At 42.9% G+C, this 16,583-nt stretch overlaps 1 protein-coding gene across 1 annotated transcript in view; it reads left to right on the forward strand.

Moving 5' to 3' along the window:
* wdr11 (WD repeat domain 11) overlaps positions 1–12,183 on the forward strand; it is a 61,779-nt gene extending 49,596 nt beyond the window's left edge. Inside the window, exons 23-29 of the mRNA XM_084947926.1 lie at positions 1,215–1,404; positions 4,137–4,232; positions 4,787–4,952; positions 5,223–5,320; positions 7,914–8,059; positions 8,540–8,619; positions 10,082–12,183. Of these exons, the coding sequence (XP_084804052.1) occupies positions 1,215–1,404; positions 4,137–4,232; positions 4,787–4,952; positions 5,223–5,320; positions 7,914–8,059; positions 8,540–8,619; positions 10,082–10,284 (979 nt within the window). The 3' untranslated portion in view covers positions 10,285–12,183. The remainder of the gene's footprint in view (positions 1–1,214; positions 1,405–4,136; positions 4,233–4,786; positions 4,953–5,222; positions 5,321–7,913; positions 8,060–8,539; positions 8,620–10,081) is intronic.
* The last annotated feature ends 4,400 nt before the right edge of the window (positions 12,184–16,583 follow it).

Here is a 16,583-nt window from a genome sequence, read left to right on the forward strand (position 1 = left end):
ACTGCAGCTCTGTATCTCGTTCAATACCTTCTGATTACTGCTGTAACTTTATTTCAACTGATTTTTTTTTTGGCCCGTCTCCCCATCATCCTGTGTCCTTTTCCATCTTTTTTTTTATAATCTCACAATCAAATTTCATTTTCCCTGGCTTTTTCTTTTCCTCATGGAGCCATGGTGCAGAGTCAATCGTCAGTCTGGTTTCAGTGATCACAGGTTTTCTAACTTGACTGTCAGTGATGTATTGGCTTGTGTTACATTGAGTTTCTACCTTTTGGAGCATGTTTTTTGTTTCCTTTGTCCTCCAAAAGCTGTTTTTTAAGAAAGTTTTTGCTTTTTTGTTGCTTTGAATAGTAGAGGAAATACTGTACTCGTCAACAGAGAAATGAGGCTGCTATTGAGAGCTTTGCTATCACTTGAGGAGGCTTATATTACACAAGGCTGGGCTCATTTTTCTACTATATTGTAAAGTGATGTTTTAGCAGGGATTTCTAGTTATTTGTGGAGGAAAATAATTATAAACATGTAACTACTTAATTTAGAACAAATTGGAAAGATGAGCCAGAAGGTGTAAAATTATGAAGCAAAGCAAATTATTTTGTTTTTGAAACATTTAAATTAACTGCCAAAGAGCATATACTTGCTGTAACTGTAAAGTGTAGTTCTGAAGCACCACAAAAAAAGTATGAGACTTGTGCTTGTGTCAGCAACTCTCATCTCATCTCTGCTTCAGCCTTCATTTCCCTCGAGCATCTGACAAATCTAGAGCAGCCAGTATGAAAAGAAAGGCAATATCATATCATCCCACCCCTGTTTGCATCCTGTTATTAATGCCATGATTTACCGGGAAAGTCTAAAAGATCATTTTTGTTCCTTGAACACTCTGGCTGCACTCTCAGTGAGAGCTCACGATTATGTCTCTACATCTGGCTGTCTCAAGTTTCCATGCCATTGTTAATGTCATAAGGTAACCTAGCAACAGCTATGTGTCTGTGCCGATATGTTAAAGGAGGCTGAGGAAAGTAAAGCAGGAGGAGGAGAGGAGAGCTCACTTACAGACAAAGCGTAGGCTGGATGATGGAGGAACTGTGGTCATTAATGAGCAAACGAGTAGGGAAACCAGGTGCCATGATGATTCAGGCTGCAGAATCTGACTAGTCCAGAGACAAACACTGAACTCAGGTGATGCGTTTTTGTTTTTCTGTGGCAAACTGCAGGCTGTTCGGGGACGAGTCAGACCTTCACTTCTGGACAGTGGCATCCCACTACATCCAGTCATTTGCACAGGCTCGTCAGCTAACTGTGTCCGCCGCAGAGGGTCAGGCCCGAAGCGAAGGAGTCCAACCGTCACCTCAGAGCCACCTGGACATCTGCCACGATGTCTTGTGTGAGACCTCTTATTTCCAGGTCAGTATAATAAGAGAAGATGGAGAAAGTGTTTACCTGTGTTTGGTGCTGTCTCTTTGGTGAGCAGAGAAATTAAAGACAAATAAGTTTCAGCCAACATTGGGAAAAAAAAAAAAATCCCCCAGGAGTCATCCCAAAGACGGTCGATGTCCTCAAGCCAGACTATGCACAAACAAACACAGACGGCCTGTCCCTTATCGTCCAAGGTGTCAATATCACCTCGGTCAAACAGTGCATTCTGTTACTAATGACGCTGTGGATCTACTCTCGCCCACATTTTTAAGCCTTTAAGGTCAACTCCATGCCTTCCTCTCCTCTGAGTGATTCAAGCCCTTATTGGATGCCCTCTTAAAAATGTCTAATTTGTTTGTGCAGTGTGATTGCGTAGCATCCTGCTGAAGACATTCTTGCATCAGCATCCAAGGTCTTTATAAACATGACTCTTCTCTTTTCATCTTCAGTTAACAGACTAGTTAGACATGTTTCAGCACACTGAGCAACATTTTTCAAATGTGTTTCCATCGTTTTCCCATTTTGTATCTGTGAACTGACTTAATTTCTAGTCTGCAAAAAAGAGACAGTTTGAAAAACATAAGATAATTAAAAATTGGCTTACTGTGCATGTGGAGATAGTATTTTCTGGATTTTTTTTGGCTGCTGTACCGTTTTTCCCCCACTGTGCCAACCTCCGTGTACCCAAGAAAGTAAAATAAGGAAAAAACCTTTTCCATTTTTGATAAAAGACGATTTAGCCAGTTGAAAACAGTGCCCCAGACCTTTCAGCTCAAGGTTTTAAGTAGCAACAAGCAAATGTGCTGTCTAATTTCACTCAGTATAGTTCCAATTAAAAAGTCTTAACATCTTTTTCTAATGGATTATGCACCATTCCGTTTTTGTGAAAGTTGTGCTGCTTGCTAATGAGGGGCCATGCAGTGATCACAAAGTTAGGACTTTCAAAGAGCTACCAAGACAGTGTGCAGCAGCATTTGGCTCCTGTTGTCATAAAACGACTTCAGTGGCAGCAGCCTGCCTGTAATTACTAATATCCCAGACTCCAGTACAGAGCACACAGCTCTGAAGTTACTAAACTCATTTGGTATCTCCGCAAGGAAGTATACCCACAGCTATGAATTGCAGAAGAATTCATCAAAATAAAGCGAAGCCAAAAAAAGAAGCCTCTGTTGTAGATGTAGAAGCAATAAATGTGTGCACGTAGCCATTCTTATAGAAAAATCTACTATGCTGCTATCTCTCCCGAAAATTGATGACTCAGTCTTTTGTCCATCAGCTGCTGTTTTTCTTTTTCTTGCCTATCTTTTGCTCATTGAACAGAGTGCAGTCAGTACATACAATCACACAATCTCGATGCCTGCAGTGAGTATAGGAGATTGAGCCCACGCGAAACCAACCTGAAGAATTTCTTTTAACGGGCCTGTTGAGGCATGCATGGGACGCCCTGCCCTCCTTAAAGAATATATCAGATCCAACGCCACCTTCACTGAAACCCCAGGGTAGTGAGGACCTGAACGTCTATCCTTCCCCCAGGGAGACAATTTTTGACTGAGCCGGGGAAGCCAGGGAGACATTTTCACCAACACATCAGTGATATTTCTCTATGTCCTCCAGCTCCCTTTGTGTCAGTACAGTCAGTATTACACATCATTATGGGGATATAGCATCACGCCCCAAGACTCCCACAGAGCTGACATGGCCTTGAAACAGCAGCTGCAGTGATGACAGCTGCATCATTTTCCCACTGACAGGACTGTTTGAGTGACTTTCTGAGCCATAGAGTGTAGGTAAAAATAAAAAAAAGTCACGAAGTCATGTTTGGCGAACCTAAGATAGCATGCTGTATCTCTTCCACAGAGATGACCCTTAAAGTCCCCAAGAAGTGACCACATACTGATGGATGCGTCCACACAAGCCAGTTAGAAAGACATCATTTTGTGGAAACCTTTAGTTTCTATCACTGCGTGATCAGTGAACAAAGAACTAGTCTTGTTTACTTCCCACATACAGTTAGTATGATGCATTAACTGGACGTGGGAAGCTGGCGTCTGGTGAAGACTGCTCATTCAGCCTTTGTTCCACAGATGGAAGAGGTGTCACCGTCCACTCAAAGACATGAAGAAGGCAGCTCTAAACTTCTCCATACATTACACGGTGGAGGTGCACATGAGAATAAAAATGTCAGACTTTGAGCAGGCTTTAACCTGCCTCATCCCAGTACAAAGTCGGCGTGATCTCACCCATGTGAGAATGGAGCAGGTCAAGTTGAATTCTCAGTAGTGGGCGAGTGGATGGTGCATTGTGTTTCCTGTGTGGTCTTGTCCAGGAGCACCTTAACCTAAACCAAACAGAGCATTTCTTCCACTGACTTCATCTTTGAAGTGAAGTATCTGACAGGGAAAAAATGAGATCTCCTGTCACCAAGAATTGGGAAACAGAGACTTAATAATGAAATACAGTACAGGGAGCACTGACACCCAAGAAACTTGTGAAGTTTTTAAAGACATTATAATTATACTCTCCATCTCTGGTATATGTATTCATGTAATTGTCAATCCATCACTTTCTCCCTATATTAATGCATGCGTGCTAACTCATATCCTCTCTGTCTCTCTCTGACACAAAGTGTAATGGATTTCTGGAAGCACTTATTACACAAAGCAAAAACTTAGTCCTACTACTTCCTAAGTTGTTGCTCCTTGTGTTTTTCTTTTTAACAGAAGTTCCAGCTGGATCGAGTTCACCTGCAGGAAGTAAAGCGCTCCAGTTATGAACACACTAAGAAATGCGCTGACCAGCTCCTCCTTCTGGGTCAGGTAAGTATGACACCACCGCACCGCCTACACAGTTAAAGTGCATCTGCATGGAGACTATAGCTGTGAGTTGTCATGTGGCATAACTGGTAGACTATGCACCACACTTTCCATTGCAAACCACACAAATCTACACCTCCTTAGCTGTGCATACATGCAAGCTAAAATGTCATAGTCATAAATAGTTCATATCGCAGTGAAGAAAATCAGCGCTGCTCCTGTCCTCCCTAGCTTCACAGCCTGCGGGGACTGACATCACCTCTTTCACCTCTCAATGTCACCACTCTCCCTCTAATCACAAGCTGCAATCAGCCGGCTGTTTGCTGGAGGTGCAGTTATCCAGCAGGCAGACAGGCAGAGGCCGGTCGGTGCTGACCCCAGCATGAGCTCCAGCCTTCATCTACACCAGATGAAAAGCATGATAATAAACATAATTTCCCCTTGCAGCTCTGTCTTGTTCAGCTCATGCACAGTGGTTACCTATCAGAGCCACTAATGCCTTGTTTCCCTCTGCTGCCACGGTAATTACGCTCTCATCTCTTTGTTGTTGCTCTCAGACGGACCGGGCGGTGCAATTACTGTTGGAGACGAGCGCAGACAACCCCAGCTACTACTGTGATTCACTCAAGGCCTGCCTAGTGACCACCATCACCTCTTCAGGCCCCTCGCAGTCTACAATCAAGCTAGTGGCCACCAATATGATAGCTAATGGCAAGCTTGCAGGTAGTGTTCCTCTATATCTGATACCAGAAATAACATTTTTATTTGTATAGCATACACCTGGGATCTTTTTATTTTTAATTTAAATTGGAAAAATTTATATTGGAATCAATCAATAAATCAAATAATGCTTATCTTATCAATTTGGCTAATAGCAGCATTGTGTAATGAAACCATTCTGCTGCTTTCAGGGCCAAGTTGGCCACCTTTGGTACTGATAGCTGTGATGTCTCACACGTGTGTATGACTTGTCAATCTTCTGCTGTTTATCAGAGGGAGTTCAGCTGTTGTGTTTGATTGACAAGGCAGCAGATGCTTGCCGCTACTTGCAGACCTACGGGGAGTGGAACCGAGCCGCATGGCTGGCTAAGGTAACTCAGCATGACGGCATCCATCAGCAGGATGAAGATCAGATACTGAGTAATGTTTGGATAGTGTAAATCTGTGGGCATGTGAGTTGTGGATGTGTGACGCTTATGGCGCCACGATTTATTCTCTGAACTGTGTTTTCCTGTTAGCTGTTGCATCAGCACTGCTGCTACATCAGGGAACTCTCGTAGTGGTCACATATTTATGCTCCCCTAGACTTTTATACAAACATAGACTGCGTGCACAGTTATTAGGCAAATATTTTGACCTTATCATTGTTTTTATGCATATTTTCCAGCTATAAGCTTTATAAACTTGAATGACTTATTGGATTGAAGCATATCAGGTGATGTGTGTAATGACGGAGGGTCTGGTCTAAGGAGATCAGCAATCTATATCAGCTTCTTTTCCTCAAGCAAAATGGGCACAAAAAGATATTTAACTGACTTTGAAGGGCAAAACTTATTTTTAAAATCTGTCAAGGAGGTGCAGAAATTGTTACAATATTAGGGCATGACGACAGAACCAAACTTATTGTTGTAAATAGTCAACACACAGACAAGATACGTGTTGAGGGAAAAAAGAGAGTCAAATTAACTGCCAAAGATTTGAGAAGACTCAGACATAAAGCTGCTAGGAACCCCTTATTCTGCAGCGCTGCCATATTCTAGAAGGCAGCCTACCTGCAGTGCAAGGTGTTCAGTGCTCAGAGACACAGCCACAGGCTGAACCCGACCACCAATGAACAAGACACATAAATTAATACCTCAGTACTGTGCCAAAAAATATCTAAAGATCAGATGGAAGGGACTGTTGTCAGGCCACACAGGCGGGCCTTTGGATGGATCGGTAACCGGCTCTAGGCAAGGCAAGTTTATTTATATAGCACAATTCAACAACAAGGTGATTCAAAATACTTTACAGAGACATTAAAAAACAAAGACAATAAAAAGCATGATTTAAGTTTGATTAAAAAAAACAGTAGATAAAATCAGTAGTTAAAATGTAAGTTTTGAAATTTAAGCTTAAAAGTGTGGATTTGGTGCTTTATTCAAATGCAGCTGAGAACAGGTGAGTCTTCAACCTGGATTTAAATAAACTGAGTGTTTCAGCTGATCTGAGGCTTTCTGGGAGTTTGTTCCAGATATATGGAGCATAAAAGCTGAATGCAGCTTCTCCGTGTCTGGTTCTGACTCTGGGAACTGATAAAAAACCGGATCCAGATGACCTGAGGGACCTGGAAGGTTCATACTGGGTCAGGAGGTCACTGATGTATTTTGGTCCTAAACCATTCAGAGCTTTATAGACCAGCATCAGAACTTTAAAGTCTATCCTCTGACGGACAGGCAGCCAGTGTAAAGACCTCAGAGCTGGACTGATGTGGTCCACTTTTTTGGGCTTAGTGAGGACTCGAGCAGCAGAGTTCTGAATGAGCTGTAGATGTGTGACTGATTTTTTTTAGGTAAACCTGTAAAGATGCTGTTAGAGTAATCAAGCCTGCTAAAGATGAATGCATGGACTAGTTTTTCCAGGTCCTGTTGAGACATCAGATCTTTTATCCTTGATATATTCTTGAGGTGATAGTAAGCTGATTTTGTTATTGTCTTAATGTGTTTTTCTAAGTTTAGGTCTGCATCCATCACTACACCCAAATTTCTCGCCTGGTTTGTGGTTTTTAGGTGTATAGATTGAAGTTCTCTGGTGACCTGTAATCGTTTTCCTTTGGCACCAAAGACTATTACCTCAGTTTTGTTTTTGTTTAGCTGGAGAAAATTGTGGCACAACCAGTCATTAATTTCCTCAGTGCATTTACCAAGAGCCTGTACAGGGCCTCGGTCTCCTGGTGACATTGTGATATATATTTGTGTGTCATCTGCATAGCTATGATAGTTTATTTTGTTGTTCTTTATAATCTGTGCCAGTGGGAGCATGTAAATGTTAAACAGAAGGGGTCCCAAGATGGAACCTTGGGGAACTCCACATGTGATACTTGTCTGCTCAGATGTGAAGTTACCTATTGATACAAAGTATTTCCTGTTTTCTAAGTATGTTTTGAACCAGTTTAGTACAGTTCCTGAAAGACCTGCCCAGTTCTCCAGTCGTTTGAGTAATATGTTGTGGTCAACTGTATCAAATGCTGCACTGAGATCCAGCAAAACTAAGACTGACATTTTTCCACTGTCTGTATTCAGACATATGTCATTAAACACTCTAAACTCCACTTTGAAGCAGACATCAGCAAGGTGGGGCTGGAGGTGGGGTACTGATATGAGCTGGTAGTATTAAAGATGAGCTAATGTATCGTTTCGGGTTGAAGATAGACTCAAACTCAACTCCCAAACCGACTGCTAGTTTTTAGAAGACACTTTCTTGAAGCAGCAGTACAGGAAAAGGTCTGCGTCTTTTCAGAAGATCCTGATTTTTATACAGGACAATTCTCACATATATCATCAACATGAGTGCTGTAGTTGTTCACTACTAAAATTAATATTTTGTTGACTAATAATTGTGCACACAGTGTGTTTTAGCAGGAGAGTGACAAACCTCCAACTAAGAACAATAATTCATGCCTTTGCGTGTCGCGTTTGCTTCCAGGTGCGTCTGAACCCAGCAGAGAGCTCAGATGTGCTGAAGCGCTGGGCAGAACACCTCTGCTCCCCACAGGTCAACCATAAATCCAAAGCCATTCTGGTGCTGCTTTCACTGGGCTGCTTTTACAAAGTAGGAGAGATGCTCCACAGGTAGGAACAAGCTATAGATTCAGAAATGGGAAGATAAGACTCTTGTAATTATCCCCTGTAATAAAATACATGGATGTATAAATATATTAGCTCACTTTTTCTTCTCTAAAATGAGATTCCCTTTCTTGCACTTAAGTTTTTTGTTCTAAGACGTTGCACTTTCACAGTTAGCATCTGTCCTTTTCTTCCTGAGTACACTGAAGGACAAACCACAGTGTAGGGTGTGGGCTGTACCTGTGTCTCTTACCTCAGCATCGATCTCCTCTGAGAATACCGGTCCCCCCTCCTTAACAGCTCATGCTTCAAGATGCTTCTGGCAGCAAAAAGCTCTCAGAGAGAATTAGAGAGACATGAGGACGACAAGGTTGATGTATTCTGTAGGAACACAGGCATCAAGGCAGGGACGATGCTGGTTTCTGATGCTCCCTCTCACCTCCTTCTCTCTGTATCTTTCTTTTCTTCCTTCCATCTCCCGGACAGCATGAGACACTTTGATCGTGCCGCCCTCTTCATCGAAGCCTGTCTGAAGTATGGGGTGATGGAGGCCAACGACTCGTCCAATATCCTTTTTGAAAACCCATTATTGTTACACGTTACAAGTATGCACCTGATAGTAGGCAGCTTCACAGTGAAGGTCAATTTAGATGCTCTGCAGAGCACATCAAGCTCTATTTCACACTTTCCCATTAGCCCGTAACACACTGTGATCACAGAGAACAGTTGGAAAACTTTTTCAACCTAAACTTTGAAAGCTTATTGTATATCACCATCTATGGGCACAGTTTTGGCACATACTTCTTATCTGTAAGATTTAAATATATTTACCATCTAACTCAAGTAGTATGGCATCCTGTAGTGTTCCCCTGCTCCTCTGTGACTCAACTGAGATAACCTGTAACCCTAAACAAGAATTTATGTCTACATCTGTCATACCAAACCCTTCTTTTTATCAGCCGCATTTTTAATGCGCATAGTGCTGCACAATCTCTATTTTATCTAATACACGCTGAGTATGTTGTGAGAGAAGAAAAAGAATCTGACATTGACCTAAAAGCAATATTTCATCTAGAAATCTCTGCTGTGTAATAAGATATGTTTGACTTGTCAGAGCTGTGTTTACTCTGTGTTTTAACCACAAAGCGAGTTATGATTCATGAGGACCAGATCAAGCCAGGCTCTCTTCAAGCGCAGGTTTTTGTTGGAGAAGTGACAATAACATCAAACAGCATTTCAGTAAAAATATCTCTATTTTTCAGACTCTGTGAGTACATGAGCCAACACTGCCTAGAAGTTAGGCCCACACAAAAGAGCAAGTGTGTGTGTGTGTGTGTGTGTGTGTGTGTGTTTGAGAGAGACCAATTAATCTTTGTAAATTTAGTAATCGCATAAGCCAAATGTACAATGTGCAAGAGGGCGAATGCAGTCATCCTACTGTAGCTAAAATCAGTGCAGTGCACCAACCACTCTTCCTTTCAAGAAGCTTAGATCTTATTTTTGGTCTAAAAAACATTTTGAGCAGGGAAACACAAACGGTAGTAAAAAAGGTAACCATAGAAACCCTCAGCTCCATCCTTTCTATCACCCTGATGCTAGCAGGTCCTTAGGATGTCAGGAAACCACATAAGCAGCAGATGGACCACCCTGAGCCTTTTTCTGCCAGGGGTTAAAAGGGAGTTTTTCCTTCCCACTGTCGCCAAGTGCATGCTCACACAGGGTGGTCTGCTTTGGACTGGTTCTTATATATAGCTTTTGTACTCCACATGAGCACTCAAAGTGTCTTTAAATGTAATGCACACTTTGCACTGGCAGGAAGCTAACAGTATCACTGAGCTGAGCGCCTGCATTTATTGTGTTATTCTCTAGTTAAACGCTTTTGTTTTATTTGTTACCTTTTTGGATTTGGTTCAGTGATATAATTAAACCAACACTTGATTAATCTTTCTTGAACTTCTATAGATAAGATGCCAGTATGTAAAAGTTTCAAGTCGCTCTGCTGTGGCATCTCCTTAACTCACTATGCACATAAACTTATCGAAGCTGCATTTCTGGACTACGCGCGGCTGCTGCGCACGCTGGGCCTGCGGGAGGGTGCTGCTCTGTGGGCGTCGCGGGCTGGCAGCGCTGGGGAGCAGCTGATGGAGGAGCTTTTTCAAGGAGAGGGAGGTATACCGGAAGCCATTCTCGGCGAAGAGGTCGTCGAGCTGGGCCTGGAGAGCAAAGAGTGACCTCGAAGACGGAAGATTGAGAAGACGACGGACAGCCCGCTCTTTGGTGTTTATCGAGAGTTAGCCATTCAGTCTAACTTCAGTTAGTTAACAGTTCAAAGCATCCAGGAGCATCATGATCGTCATCTTCACATCAATATGAGGAGTTTAATTTGATGTTGAGTCAGTGGGTTTGTCTGTGACAGTAATCAGACTGAAATGTCGTCATGTTTGGTGAAACCATTGTGTCTGTGCTCTGTCTGTATGTATCAGCCCCAAAAGAAACACTTCCTTTGTTTACCTTTATCCCCCAGAAATCTGTAAATGTTTTGGTTGATTGATTGATAAATTCAAAGAATTTTTTCTTTTTTACAGTTTACTTGTTAAGCCTTATTTTCCGTGCCTGTATTAATTTCCGAGAACTGTTGTAGCTCTGCATGTTCAATTTGCCTTTAGTTTGCTGAAATTGAAAGTGGCAGAATTCATTTATTCTCCAAGTAACAGGTTCTCTATTCCTGTTTGAAAAATGCAAATCATTTGAAAGTTTCATTATTGACAGTCCATTTTCAAATGACGTGACACATTCCCAATTGTTTTGTTTGTTTTGCATTCGATATAACCAAAAAGCTGCATAATTTTGATTGAAAACTTGCCTGACTGTCTTGGAAATGTACAGTAATGTTGCTGTAGACAGGCACACTGGGGAGGGGTTTCTGCAGCAGGTGGTGGTGCTTTATAAGTAATTGACCAAAGCCTGCTGCTGCTGCTGCTGCTGCTGCACGCGCCTCTGCAGCTGTAATAGTTGGATGGCAGTAAAATTGTACAGCCAGCCCACCCTGCACTTATTAGACACTTATTAGTATATTATCTCCCTTGATGCCAAGGACAGAGGAGTCTGACCGCAGCCACCTGAGGGATTGAGCACCATTTAATTAGAGTGTGCAGAGGGTTGTTTGTTAATCCAATCCAATAATCCAAATGGATTTTTAAAATCTTTTCTATTTTTAACGGAGAATTGAGAGGATACGTTGCAACATGTGTAGTTTGATGTTTGTGTAGTGAAGTTGTTCTCTAGTGTGTATGTGTGTCACAAGAAGAGCTGTCAAAACTCCTTTTATTCAGACCTCTGGATCATTTACACAAATACTCTGTGCTGCTTCTGCTGTTGCTCATCACAATCACAAAACCCAACACACTGGCTCAGACGCCACCAGCTTTCCTTTGCTTTGCTTTCACCTCGTTACATGGTAAAAATGTCCTGATCATAAAAAAACAAAATGCGAAGATTTTAGTGACTGTGTGTTTAATTTGCTTTGTTATGTTCAGCAACTTCATCCACGGGACCTTGTAGTGCGCTACTGTGTTTCATAAACACGTCAGTGCTGTTTTCTCTCCTGTGTTACAGTAAACCCCAGGCTGTGTCACTATGGCAACCCAGTCCTATTTTAGGGGGGGGGCTGCATGTTTTTCCTGTATATCAATTTTCACATGGCCTCCCCAATAACGTGCTGTAGGATCCCATAGAGTCGCACAATCCAACAGACGACGTTATGATGTAGCTGACCCGAAGCTGTGTCATCTTCTTCCAGTCATAACGGTATTGTGGAAGCAACGTGTACTGTACTGCCCATTTGTGATCGGGCACTGGTTTGATTAACACTTGCTGCTTTTCTTTATATGTAGATGAACTCAACAAAATAAAATAGTTGAAAATTGAGGCATGTAGATGGGAGACGTGCCTTTAGCAGTATATTTTGTAAGAAATGATTGTAATGGTGTCAAAGTTTAGTGGCCCCTCTCCCTCATTGTTCTTTGATCACGGTTTACACGGTGACCCTAATGCTTTAAGTTATATAAATATTGCAAGAGAATAGAAATGTATGTGTATATATGGATGGCAATAAAATCAATATTAACTTCCATGTTTTCTGTGTGTTGCTACAGATCTGAAGACACAAGAGGGCGCTTTAATCCCTCAGGAGGCAGGGTGACTGGTTTCTCTAGAGATCCATTATAGCCAGTGTTCCTTTTAATTTTCCTCGTTTAATTTCAACCCAGGTAGATTGAATTTGAGCGTTCGTTCATTCATCAAGCTGTCCTAAAAGTTAATTAGTTCCTGTTTCAGCCACTTCCGCGATTAATTACTCCCTTTCTGCTCACAAGGAGGGCCAACAGCTGGCTTCAGCTCTGTGTCCAGGTCTAACCGTTTTCACTCTTTTCTTCGTCGCAGATTTATTCATTGACGTGCATTCTGCTTTTTCTCTCTGTCCCGCACACAGCCCAGAACACAAAGGGAAGAAAAACAGTCTGGAACAGAAGGGCCACACAAGCGCCTTGGTTGTGCTCCTTTTAATGGCCTAATGAATAACTGCCGGAGAGCCGATCCAGCCGTTACAGCCAGGTCATCAGTATGCGGGGCCTCGCAGCAGCTTTTCTTTGCTGTTCCACTGCTTTCTACATAGGCTGCCACCCCAGCTTACCCCACACTCCCAGTTTCCACTTTACATGCGCTCCCTCGCTCTTCTTTCACCAGAATAAACTCATGCCAACTCATGTTCTTGCTGCTCCCCATCTCCACTAATTTCCTGAAAGACTTGTTTCCGTCTGCTGCTTAGCTTTCACCTCGGATCCCCATTTTCCTCGAAATAAAATTCAAAGCCGTTTCAGCTGACACAATATTAAGGGGTTGTTAGCAACCGCAGCCGTGAGGAGCACTGGAAATTACCCGCCTCCACTGTTTTACGCACATACTGCAAGAATTAGCAGCCAGCTACAGATGAATCATATGCAGCACTCTTGCTGTTCCTCATTTTCAATCATCTGTATAAGTAGCCATGGAACAGGGGCCTGTGTGTGCAGCAAGCAGAGAGGTAAAGCCAAGGCTGCACGGTGGGTGGATCGATATCGAAAGTATCGATAACAGCGCTATAGGATCGATACTTTGTTTTTATCTTCATTCCTCATTATGAAAGTTGATACAATGTGACCTGCTGGATTTCATTCAATCTCTGGCTCCAGTCTACATTCGTTTCCCTTCACTCTGTTGCTGGTGGAGGTGGGGGTGTGGTTTAGGAGATCCCCAACCCCTGGACCATGGACCGGTACAGTCCACGAGAGTTGAGGCTCGGGTGAGAAATTCATGGTTTTCAGGATTTTTGTCGGTTTTTAGCATTATTTTTTTAAAAATCATTTTTATTGTTAACTCGGTTTTCCTCGGTCTTTTTTCCGTGTGTTATGAATAAATAAAAATATATATTTTTTTGTACTGGTACTGGTTTCGTTTTTGTTGTATTTATCCGCAACACTTTAATGGCCGGTCCATGAAAATATTGTCGGACATAAACTGGTCCGTGGTGCAAAAAAGGTTGGGGACCGCTGGTTTAGGATGATGAGGGGGGGGCGTTTACAGATGTGGACGCATGTTTATTTTTTTCTGCAGGAGAGCTAGGCAGATCGATCCAAATATCACTAGTATCACATCGATACTAGTGATATGATCAATACTTTATACTTTCAATACTAGTTATTCATACTGAGAATAGCAACAATGTGATTTTTTTTGTAATGACAAAGTACATCTCAAACATCCAAAATATCTGAACCTTTCTGTGTTTCTGTCACGTCTATTTTATAACAGCCTATTGCTCATTTAAACACCAGAAGCTGACCCAAAGTTTCCAATTTCAAAATACAGGAAAAGCTGAAAGGCGTGTTTTGTTGTGTTACCCAAGTATTGTGGAAAGAAAAAATCACAGTGACTTAAAGTGTGTTCAGGATTTGCAAGCTGATGATGATGATGCAGCTCATAAATCATGACACGCTGCTCTCCCTTAATTAAGATGTCTTTACAGGTTAAAAGGATCGGTATCTGTGATACTGGCCCTGTGATTATTTGGTGTTGGATCAATACCAGAATTCGCAGTATAGCACAGCACTGCTGCACGGTCTGTGAGCTGCAGACAGTGACATACACCAGGGTCATCCAGTTCCCATGAGTATGTTCCTCCTGACAGATAGCTTTATCTAGGATGGGCAAGTCCAAGCTCGCTTGTATCCCTTACTACTCCTTCACTTGTGTGAGATGTTTTGAGATTTTCCCCTCACTCTCCCTCATCCCCGTTCCTCGCTGAGGGTTACCACTGAGTTCATTCCTCATTTTCTGTGTAATTATCCTTTCTTCCATTGTTTTCTTAACCTCCCCCAGACATTTCTGAGCATTCTTCAGGCAGCTCACACCCCAGGTAGTGGAATAATTTGGGGTTTGAGTGGCTGCCGCATTTATGAGGATAATTATTTTTACGGGCATGATTATTTCTTTTTCAGTGATGTCCTTTTAACCTTTCCACAAAATGCCAGCTTTCCGGGACGCTGACTTGAATACTAAAGCCCACTCTACATCAATGCCCACTTTTCTTGCCTTTCGCCTCACTGTTTTTTTGTGATCCCATTCCACTCCATGGGAAACCCGAGCTATACATGTAAAGGTCATATCTGTTTCTCTCAAACAATCCCCCTCCCCTCCCTCTCACATCACCTCTCATCGCCCACATCTGGGGGTATCACCTGGTGTGGAATGAACCCACAGGCTCGATCTCATCTGAGTCTCTTTCCTGGTAAAGAGGCAGCTTCCCTCCCTCCCCCCTTTCAGTCGCTGCTATTGGTCGAGTTCACTGTTCACCCTCTGTTTGCGGGCTCTGACTGGCTTTGGAGCAGTGCTGGGGTCCCTGCTTAGGAGGCTCCAGGTGATGTTTATGTTGCAAGTCTTCAGGCCCCATGCTTTATCTGATTCCATTTGAATGAATCCCACAGTGCTCAGCAGACCATGTCCTCACCTCAACACAGCACCACACTCTCCCATTTAAGAAAAAGGGCATGAATGAGACAGTAAAAGAAAAAAAAGTGGGGACAAGGGGGCCAGGCAGGAGCAGCAGAGGGGAACCACAGGAACTCTGGAGCATTACCACATGATGACAAACTCTTATCGCATCCCGGTAATGACTTGTGGACAGGGTAATCTTTTTTAAAAAGCTCCCGTTATCTCTAAAGCAGCTCTTTTGTGGCTTCCATGTGTGCACGTTGTGGTCGGGGACTGTTATTTACAAAAAAAAAAAGAAAGCGGTCTCTGAGCGCATTGTGTCGGGAGCGTGAAGCCACTTCTGCCGATCGCGGCAGTGCGATCTGCATCTGCCAAAGATACTTTTGAATAATCGGGATTAGTAGTTTCAGAAAGAGGTGCGTGATTTCAACTTGCATTGACGTACCTACTGTGCCGGGGTGGGGAAATTTCCAAACTGGGAATAGGAGGTTCATGTAATGATATTAATACCAAATATAATAGGAAATCCACACTACTCTGTCAACAAGCCAGACAGACACAGTTGAAAGATCTCTTCCCCCACTGTTGTTGACAAAGCTTAAACCACATCCAGACCCTTTGTGACTGCATTTCTGTGTTTTTATGAGAGAAAAAAGGGCAAATAGACACTGGCTGTGGAGTAAATTCCTGGCAAGTGAACAATAAGGTGGTGAGACATCAAGAAAGAAGAGGCTTAAAGAAACAATTAACCAAACTGTATGTATATAAGGAGGAGACAAAGTTAAGCCTGGACTATTGTATGCATTTAAATGTCTCGAGGAACACTATAAATCCACACTACCCCTCTGCTTGACCCCAAAATGTGCATGTAGGTGCTCTTAATGTGTTTATTTGAGGGTCGTGGGGTAAAAGAGATGCCGCAGATGCCCTAGCTACAGTGAGGCCCTCGCTGGGCTAATTGCCACTGTCGTTTGAGAGATTAGAGCTGGAGAAGGCAGGGACGATTATGAAGGAAATGGCCTCTTATAAGCTGCTGTGCACGAGGCCAGCCCGACTCAGGAGTGGGGAGTATTCCCTTTCACCGGCTTACAGTGGGAGCCAGGAGAGGATGTAAAGGATACCTGCGCCGCACTCGACCCATTTCCTAGTTGTCGCCTGTGCATATGTGCATGTATGTGTGTTTATCTGTATATGAGCATGAACTCGTGCTCAGTTTAAGAAAGTACAAGAGTGCTCCCTATTTAGCCCGCGTGGCCTCTTTCCTGTGAGTGCACAGGAGCAATGCTGCTGTGTTTGGGTCTCTTGCTGAGCTGCATGTTTTTATTTCTACCCAAGCGTAGTATATGCGTTTCCTCTTCGTGTAGTCTAAGCAGACACACTGGGCCCTGTGTCTGCCAGAGTGGAACTGTGGGGGTCGCTGGAGGGGTGGGCTGTTTTGCTGCGACCCGTGCAGTCTTTCACTCCTGGGGATAAGCACGTGCTACGCTGCCAAAAGAGAACCAGG

Source organism: Perissodus microlepis, chromosome 13 (genome assembly GCF_051167445.1).
Source record: "Perissodus microlepis isolate ML-2025 ecotype Zambia chromosome 13, ASM5116744v1, whole genome shotgun sequence".
Classification (NCBI taxonomy): domain Eukaryota; kingdom Metazoa; phylum Chordata; class Actinopteri; order Cichliformes; family Cichlidae; genus Perissodus; species Perissodus microlepis.